The sequence below is a fragment of the Fukomys damarensis genome, unplaced genomic scaffold (genome assembly GCF_012274545.1).
Source record: "Fukomys damarensis isolate Sample0158 unplaced genomic scaffold, DMR_v1.0_HiC HiC_scaffold_21, whole genome shotgun sequence".
NCBI lineage: Eukaryota > Metazoa > Chordata > Mammalia > Rodentia > Bathyergidae > Fukomys > Fukomys damarensis.
Genome location: NW_022900933.1, coordinates 1,263,705 through 1,273,247, shown reverse-complemented (window position 1 = coordinate 1,273,247; position 9,543 = coordinate 1,263,705). Strand labels below are relative to the sequence as shown.

The following is a 9,543-nucleotide window of genomic DNA, read 5'->3' as shown; positions in this document are numbered from 1 at the left end:
CGCGCCGCAGTCGCGAGTGCTCCGGGAGCCGCCGCGGCCCTCCGGAGGCGTCCAGTTTTGAAAGGGTGATTTCTTTCTCCCCTCCCGGGCTCCGCTTGGAGAGGAAGGGACGCAGGCGTCCTGGCCGGACTGTGAAAGTTAGGTGGAAGGGCCCCGGCCCCTTCCTGCAGGAGTGCGTACCTGGGCGCACTGGTGAGAGCACCCCGTGGTTTTGTTTTTGTTTTTCCTCTTTTTCTTTTAAAGGGGGAATCCGAGAGTAACAGTGAAAATAGTCTGTTCGGAGAATTTGAGCCATTGTGTGATGGTAAGGGCAAAGGCGCTCCAAGAAAGACCTCAATCCTGGTGTTCTCGGTGTCGACTGCCTTTTATGTTGGAATGTGCTACTTGATTGTGTGGTGTGTCAGACATTTCTAATTGGGTGAGAGTTAGACATGTAAAAACATTTCCGTATTTCTTATGTGTACCTCTGATATGATTTTAGGTTTCTCTTTGGCAGTTCAGACCTTTACAGGGTAGGAAGACTATTAAAAAAAAAAAAAAGAACGCCAGTTTAGAAGCTATTTAAACAAATACGTGACTGTATTTTAAAGCAGTATTATTTTCACAGCCTCCACATAACTGTATCTTGAAAAGAGAAGACTAAAAACCATACAGTCTTTGTTGTAGGCGTGACTAAATTAGTTTTTCAAACTTCTCCAAGAAGAACATTTATAAAATTCCATTAAGTTATATTTTAGGTGGAAAAGCGTGACTTTGTGCTCTGAATTTAAATCAGGAAGAAGTTGCAGTCACCAAGTTCCATTTGTGGAACTTTGTGCCTTGATGTCTTAAGCAATGTAAATATGAAAACCTAGGATCCTTAAAACTCTTTAAGACTTATTTTCAAAGTAAGGGGGAGCTCCTGGTCTTGTTTCCGCCATTTTGAGTCAATTTCTCCTAGTGTCAAAGTTTCAAAGTAGAGATTCTTGTAGGATGCGTGCTGCGTTTGAGGAATATTAAAGCCAGACTGGCAAATCTATTTTGGAGCTCTGTGCTAGGGAGAAGAGGGAACTCCGATGGAGAAAGTACATTAACTTCTTTTTCTCCCCTTCCCTCAGCTTCTTTTCTTGTCTGACTGTGGGAAACTTGAAAAGGAGGGCGAAATTCTATTAGTCTCACAACTTTGGGTGCATTTACTTCCTTCAAAACTAAAACGTGCAAAAGCAGTTCGAGTTAGCAGGAAACCGAGCCGCAGCTGCCGAGGACCCAAATGTCCGAGAATTTGCCTTCACAGGATCTGCAGCCTCCACACATCTAAATCAACATGGAAGCGGCTGGCACTACAGGCGCTCACCCTCGTGGTTGCAAATGTGGAGCTTGTTATTATCTGATTGGTGGGCTTCTCACTTCACTTCAGAATTTCTGGCAAGCCTTGTGCCAGTCTTCAAGACTTCTTTGCAGCATGCTTAAATATTTGATGGGTATCGCTTAAAAATTAAATGCTTGTTTGTTTAGCTTTAGTTCTTCAGACACATATAATCAAGGTTCTCCAAAACGCTAATAAATCTGTTACTTACCTCGAAATCTAATTATCCAGACTACTAATTAGGTGAAAATGATTACTGGAAATGACTTTAAATGTGAAATAATAGCGACTGGGCCGTTTTCTCAAGTTTGTTGTTTAGCGAGTTTGTATTTTAGATGTTAAATGCATTGACATTTTAGGTTCGAAGGAGTTGAAAGTGGTAAAAAGCTAAGATAATTAAAATCTCTGCCAAGGAAAGGCAACAGTCTGGGCAGAGGTAGATTTCTTGAATTGTTTCTTTGTTTCTCACCAATGGGCTTTGTTATCAGCATTATTTATTTAGCCAAAGAGTTCTTTGTCTCTGCAAATGGCCCCAATCAAGTTTTGTTTGAGACAATTAGCGAGTGCCAGCCAATGAGTCCTATGCAAATGTTGGGATAGGAATGCGAGGTGTGCATTTGAAGGCCTGGGGTTTTGTGCTGGGGAAAGGCAGATTGTAATTGCTTTCTTAGGGTCCCTTCTTTTTTTAAGTTTAGTGTGGGGGTGGGGAAGACAGGTTTATCTGGTCTCCCTGCAGTCCCAGCGCAGCTGTGGAGGGTTGGTAGGGGGGCAGCGAGTCCTTTAAAAGCCTCAGCCTGGCCTGGCTGGCCTCTCTTTAGCTAGTGGTGGAACGTGGGGGGAGCTGCTGCCTCCGAAGCAGTAAACCAGCACCTCTGTTTGTTTGCTTTGCCCTTAGTTCCACCAGTCCAAAACTACCCACCGAGGACCTTGAACCTGTCCACCCCAGGCGAATCCAGACCTTCTGGCTGGGTCCCCTCGATTTGGGCCGACTTTGCGCCTCCAAACAACCTTAGCATGATGTCTTATCTTAAGCAACCGCCTTACGCAGTCAATGGGCTGAGTCTGACCACTTCGGGCATGGACTTGCTGCACCCCTCCGTGGGCTACCCGGGTAAGTGAGTCTGTGGCCACCCGCCCTCAGGGATGGACACCCTGTCTCCCGTGAGCACCGGGCTGGAGGTCACGCTGTCCCACCCCAGTGAGGTGACCGCTGAGTCTTCCTCACGAAGAAGCTGCTAAGAGTCTTTGGGCATGGACTGACCGGGAGAGGACAGGCTGGGAAGGAGCGAGGAGGTGTGTCTGCTGCAGTTACAGGAAATCCCACTGTGGATTAATTCCATGGCTCCAGGCACTGAGGTGAGGTGGGGAAGGCTACTTCCCTTGTCCCTGGGGCCTGAGGCCCTTGGCCTTTCTGTCTCCATGCCCAGTCACTTGGAAGCAGGTAGGAGAAGACTAGTTTCCTCCCCAAGTCTCCTGTACAACTCGAGGCTTTGCCGGAGGCTCTACTTGACCTAATCTCAAAGGTGTGACTCCCCCTGGGGCAATACTTTCTTTTTGCTCAGATCTGTTTTGTAAAATCCTCCTGGAAGTTTGAGCTCTGTCCCTATTTTAAAGATGGAGAAACAAAGGCCCTTGGAGTGCTAAAACCAGTGAGCAGGGTGGCGATTCCCCCTGTCCATCCTGGCGTCCTGTTGGAGATCCTTTGACTTCAATGGGTGGCCTTTCTATATGTGTGGTAGTTTGAGGGGCGGGTTTGGGGAGTTGAGGGGTTTTTATTTGTCTTGTTGTCTCTCTTTAAACTGACTGTCTAGTGGAAGTGATCTCTTGAGTTGGGCCAGTTGGGGCCATTCCGGGATGGGCGCAGACCTTGCAGGGGTGGGGTGAGCCTTGGTAAGCATGGGAGGGTGGGAGAGTCAGGAGCTGGAGACCTCATAACTGAGAAACTGCTCCCCCATCCTAAAGGGCCCTGGGCTTCTTGTCCTGCAGCCACCCCTCGGAAACAGCGGCGGGAGAGGACGACCTTCACCCGGGCTCAGCTAGATGTTCTGGAAGCGCTGTTTGCCAAGACCCGGTACCCAGACATCTTCATGCGTGAGGAGGTGGCACTGAAAATCAACTTGCCCGAGTCCAGGGTGCAGGTAGGAGCCATCCTTATGCCATGCGCACATCTCCCAGGCGTGGTATCTGTAGGGGGATTCAGCTCCAAGCCTGTACAGGATCCAAGGACGGTTACAACTCTAAACATCCAGGGACCAGTAAACTATTCTCCTTGACCTCTGTTGGTTTCCCATTCCCCGCTAATTGTATAAGCAGAGGTCTGGTCCTGGTTGCTGAGTGAGAGTGGCAGTTTGGCCATAATGGAGAAGTCCTAGAACCCTGGGTTCTGTGCTGGGCAGAGACACACCCATGGGCAGATCTCAGTGGTAGTGTTTAAGCCTTACTCCTCCCTGTGTGGACATTCTCTCCTACTTTCACGGACTTTTACATGTGGGAGAAGCTTGAGTCCTAGACCGTCTAAATACTTTTACAGTAAAGAAATAAAAACGAATGACTTACTCAAGGTCATAACCTAAACTGGAGGCAGAGCCAGGCTGTAGGAACAGCTGGTGCTTTTGTCAAATAAGACAATACAATAAAAATGTGTTTTCTTTAACTTCTTAGGAATTGAACAGAATTTTCTAGTTCTGGGCCATTTAACAGATAAAATATCTAGAAAATGTCTTTAGTGACGCCCCCTTTGCTTAGCTATTCGCTTCCCCTCTTGACCCTAAAGGGGAAAGGGAACGTCAGTCAGTCCTCCTTGCCTGGAGAGGAAGCCCCACACAGAGTTCTCGGGAAAGTGTTGAGCGGGTAGCCCACATGCACACCTGGGACTGTCCCTCAGGTAGAACTGTTTGTGAAAGCACCAGACATCAGCCTGAACTGCAAAGTAGAAAACAGGCTTTTTCAAAGTGGACTGGAAGCACTCATGAAGCTCGAATCAAAGTCCTTGCTGGTGTTGAGAGTGGCCTCAGGGAGAGCTTGTTCAAGAGGACAAAGACATACTGAGGACTTGTAGCCCAGAAGAGAACTTGTCCTTTGCAGAGCAAGAAAAGAGAATTTTCAGAGTTGCAGGTGGAGGTTTCAGTTGAAAAGCCAGTGAACATAATACAAGGAACAGAAGCTACAGGCTGAAGAGTGTGCTGCTCCAAAGGCACAGACTTGAATCCTGGAGTCCTGTAGAGAGAGAGAGAGAGAGAGAGAGAGAGAGAGAGTCTGTACTTAAGTGCAAAGCAAAGAACATATAGATCACCCCATTTACCTCAGAGCAGCTTTCTCCAACCAGATTGCAGACTTCTTTTCTCAATGGGATGCTGTCTTCTTGGTGCTTTCTTTTGGGAGTCTTTCTAGGACAGGCAAAATGTAAGGAGATGAAACCAACCTCCACATTAGCAATTGCCCCTGCAAGACAAAATGCAAATTTTGAATTTAGGCTGCTCTTATGGGCATGTAACAGTAGAATTATTTTCATTCTCTTCTCTTGCATTTCCTTCCAAAAGACAGATACATTCTATTCCACTGCAAAAATATCTCAAAATACAGCTGGGGCTTTGTGTGTGTGTGTGTGTTAGAAATAAGATAGGTGAGCAAGATGGAAAATTTTAGCCATATGACTTGAGGGATTATCTTAAAATTTATTGTTCTGGGCCAGTAATAAGAAGGGGTCAAATGCTTTCAAACAGAGCCTCCCAGGGTTCTTACAGTTCTAGAAGCAGGAGTGAGAGTGTCTCACTAGATCTGCAGTTGCTGGAGGGTTGTCTCCTGAGCTCATCTTTCTTGTGGGACAGATTTATAATCCAGGAGACACTCTTCTCCTTAAGCAGTTGTTGAATCCATGTTTTAAAAGGTGTCTTTCCCTTTCAAGGTGTGGTTTAAGAATCGAAGAGCTAAGTGCCGCCAACAACAGCAGCAACAGCAGAATGGAGGTCAAAACAAAGTGAGACCTGCCAAAAAGAAGACTTCTCCGGCCCGGGAAGTGAGTTCAGAGAGCGGAACAAGTGGCCAGTTCACTCCCTCTAGCACCTCAGTCCCGACTATTGCCAGCAGCAGTGCTCCTGTGTCTATCTGGAGCCCAGCCTCCATCTCCCCACTGTCAGACCCCTTGTCCACCTCCTCTTCCTGCATGCAGAGGTCCTATCCTATGACCTACACTCAGGCTTCAGGTTATAGTCAAGGATATGCTGGCTCAACTTCCTACTTTGGGGGCATGGACTGTGGATCTTACTTGACCCCTATGCACCACCAGCTTCCTGGACCAGGGGCCACACTCAGTCCCATGGGTACCAATGCAGTCACCAGCCATCTCAATCAGTCCCCAGCTTCCCTTTCCACCCAGGGATATGGAGCTTCAAGCTTGGGTTTTAACTCCACTACTGATTGCTTGGATTATAAGGACCAAACCGCCTCCTGGAAGCTTAACTTCAATGCTGACTGCTTGGATTATAAAGACCAGACATCCTCGTGGAAATTCCAGGTTTTGTGAAGATCTATAGAACCTCTTTTTGTGGTTGATTTTTAAATACGCTGGGCTGGACATTCCAGTTTTAGCCAGGCATTGGTTAAAAGCATTAGATGGGATGACGCTCAGACTCCTCTGATCAAAATTCTGGGAGGCATAGAAGGAAAAATGAAAGGCCTTAGAGGGGCCTATCAACCAGCAACCTGAAATGGACAAACCAATCTACTTAAGATCCTGTCATAGTTTTAGATTATTGGTTTTCCTGATTTTCGATGTGATCTATCCAATGCATTCTAGCCATGTGCAACTAAACACACCAAAACTAAAATCAGAATGAAGTTGTGAGGGAAGGGAGGGAAGGTCATTGCCTTCATAAGCAGAGGTGATCCAATGTTTTAGCCAATCCTTGGTTGAATCTTAGGAATGAACAGTGTCTTGAGCTCATTCACGTTTCATGACCAACTGGTAGTTGGCACTGAAAAACTTTTCAGGGCTGTGTGAATTGTGCGACTGATTGTCCTAGATGCACTACTTTATTTAAAAAAATAATGTTCATAAGGATTCAATATGTAGTTTAAGAGACAATCAGTGTGTGTCTTATATAAATGGTACATCTGTGGTTTTTAATCTGTGCTAGACTTCAAAACTGTGATCTCCTGTTATTGTATGCAACCTTGAGCCCCACCTCTGCAGGGGCCCTTCTGTGATTAAATAGGTTATAATTATAAGCAAAATTCAGAGCAACTGAGTACAGATCTAAAAAGATTACGTTTGGCTGGAGGTGAGCTGCCCTGAAGGTTTACTACAAAATGTCTCCGGACAAGGAGAGTGAGAGGAGAGACAAAAGGACATGAATCCGTCTGTAATTTACTGTTGGTAAAGCCTAGCAGTCAAGAGACACTGCTCAGTTGCTCTAACCCTGGTGAATTTTTAAACTGAGATCATTGTTTATGCTTGCAGATGTTAACTGGGAAAGTTATATATGCATAAACTTTTTCTTCCTGGATTTGGCAGATATGTATAATTATATTAAAATGGTTCTAGCACAACATTGGGTCTAGTTTACTTTTACACCGTTACTTATGAATGAGAAGACTGCTTTCATTCAGCCTCCCACTCCCAGAATGTTTCCATGTAGGGCAGAAAGGAAATTAGCAATTTTTGACCTTTTTTCTTTTTTGCTAATCTGTGGGTGAACGAGATATGACAGTGGTTTATAAACTTTTTGTGACTTCCTCAGGATTGCTCTGAAGTTGGATTTAGAGAGAGTAACAATCATTAGGATCTTTTTTTGCCCCCACTGCAAACCTGGTTTATTTCTTAGGCACTTTATTAGTATGTTTTAAAATAGATCAATTTTTAAGAGGGAGGAGGAGCTGTGGAATATCTCTCTGAAGATGAGAATGACAAGAATTTCTTGTTCTATTCTCTTATTTGTTTAAGAGGATTTTTTTTAAACTTTCGAATTTCTGAGGTAAACATGAGAAGGAGTGTAATCAGAATCTGAAAGCAATTCGGGCAGAAATGATTTCTGAACAAAAGGGTTTTAAAACCTATAATTTCAGTAGTTGAACATAAGGCACCCTGGTCAGTTTTTGTAAGTGCTGAGAGGCAAAAAAAAAAAAAAAAAAAAAAAGGTCCTTTTCCAGATGTACCTGTATTTTGTAAATTACCAGAGAAGACAAGTGGGGCAAATGATCATGGTGCTTCACAGGTAAAAGCAACATTTAATTTCATTTTAAACTTATGTTCTCAGAGCTGACCAAAATTAAGTGGCTCTTGATGGTAACTTTTAAAATGAAGGTCAGCAGTTGCAACCCTTTCGTTTTCTGGCGGTTTAATTTCCTGCCCCTGGCTGCACATGCTCTCTTGAACCTCACCAAATCTTGCCTTAAAAAACCTGTTTACAGCTGAAGAAAATCCGACAGTTCACCACCAACACTTACTGCAAAATGTGAAGGCAAGACTTCCCAGTACCTACTTGATAACTGAATCCTATACTGTAGTTTACCCTACAGCGAAATTGGGATGGGAGGATCTTTGAGGGTTTCCCAGATTCAGTGTTTTAATCTCCCAATTTCTCTCGTGCAATAATAAGTACATCCAAAATCAATTCCTCCTGTGGGCCTCAGTTTTCAAGAAGCCTCCCAAAGAGTCGGGAAAGATTACTTTTCAAAAATAGTGATCGCAAATGTTGGGCTACCGAGCAAATAACGCAGTTTCCCCCTTGAAATACAAAACGAGGTTACAAAAAGGAAGCCTGGGCATCCCCTGGAATTTAATGCTTCCGTCACCTTCGCACAACTTCGCTTATGGGCGACCACGCGGTTAGATCCCCTTGAACGGGCGGAGAAGGCAGGGGCGAATCCCTGCCAGGGCGGAGGCGGGGCGGGGAGGGGGCAGCTCTGAGTGTGCGGCCCGTTTCGGGTCGCCCTGTCCTCACGGCCCGGTTGGAGGCAGGCCGTGGGCAGTGCGGCAGTGAGGCGACCCTGGACCCGAGGGTGCGCAGGGCGCCTCCTCCACAGGCTGTCCCCTCGGCCGCCCCCGGCCTCGGTCTTTCCCACCAACGCTTTCTCTTCGCGTTTCGCCTCGGGGTGTTTCATCCTCCCCAGATAAGAGGAGAAATTCAATCAAGTCAACTAAGCCCCGGCAGGTTTCGGATAGCAGTTTCCTCCATCCTCTCCCACACGGTCCCCGCATCCATCTTTGCTGCGGTGTCCCCAGCTCGGCCTCTGCGCTGGGGCGCCGCTCTGGGCCGGGCTCTCGGGCCTACCCTCGACTCGCCCTGCGCGCCCACTCCCCACGTCTCGTACCCTCCTCCCGGGAGCGCACTCTGCTCCTCTTTTTGGACCTGGCAGGGTAGCCCTAGGGCCAAAGGCGGGTCCTGGAATGGGGAAGCGGCGCCAACCTGCCGGGAGGCCCCTTCCAGTTACCTGGCTGGGGCGCCGCTCTGGGCCGGGCTCTCGGGCCTACCCTCGACTCGCCCTGCGCGCCCACTCCCCACGTCTCGTACCCTCCTCCCGGGAGCGCACTCTGCTCCTCTTTTTGGACCTGGCAGGGTAGCCCTAGGGCCAAAGGCGGGTCCTGGAATGGGGAAGCGGCGCCAACCTGCCGGGAGGCCCCTTCCAGTTACCTGCAGTGCAGGGGCCTCACACGCGTGTCCGCCTCACTTAACCGGAACGGACCAGCCCGGACGCGCGCGCCGCGTGTTCGAGCCCGCACTTCACGCCCGACAAAGCTGTAACCCAAAACCAGGCATGCCGGAGTTAGGTGGTTGCTTGTTGCATATACGTGTGTTTTTAATCATGCAAAAGGGGGAACACAAAGAAATAGGGTAGGAGACCAGCGCATCCCAAGCAAATGGAAGCAATCCGAGTGGGAAGATGCGGGGTCAGGTTTGGCCCGATCCCCACCGGGACTCTCCGGCCCCTCAAAAACTCTAGGAAGGGCAGCCATATCTTTCCCTTTCTTCTGTGCCACTGAAGGATCCAAGCCCAGATCTGCGAGCAAGGCTCTGAGCACCTGTGTTTTCCTCTTCTAAGCCCTGCAACCTGCCAGCGCAAGGTGCTCTGATAAAACCCGATTTCTACAGAAGCCCCGTTTCCGCCCTTGGGTTAGGGGATTTGCAATCCCGGTGCCCTTGAACTTTCCCCCTGGAGTGGAGAGGACACCCTGTATGACGCTTTTGGTATTCGGCTCC

At 47.6% G+C, this 9,543-nt stretch overlaps 1 protein-coding gene across 5 annotated transcripts in view; it reads left to right on the top strand.

The window, feature by feature from the left end:
* Otx2 (orthodenticle homeobox 2) overlaps positions 1-6,886 on the top strand; it is a 9,729-nt gene extending 2,843 nt beyond the window's left edge. For 3 of the 5 annotated variants that reach the window (XM_010641420.1, XM_010641423.1, XM_010641424.1), the window contains 3 exons: positions 2,241-2,456; positions 3,332-3,483; positions 5,250-6,886. In XM_010641420.1, the coding sequence (XP_010639722.1) occupies positions 2,360-2,456; positions 3,332-3,483; positions 5,250-5,867 (867 nt within the window). In that variant the 5' untranslated portion in view covers positions 2,241-2,359 and the 3' untranslated portion in view covers positions 5,868-6,886. Of the gene's footprint in view, positions 1-13; positions 193-249; positions 305-2,240; positions 2,457-3,331; positions 3,484-5,249 lie in introns of those variants that run through there. The other 2 variants (XM_010641422.2, XM_010641425.2) reach the window with 2 other exon arrangements.
* The last annotated feature ends 2,657 nt before the right edge of the window (positions 6,887-9,543 follow it).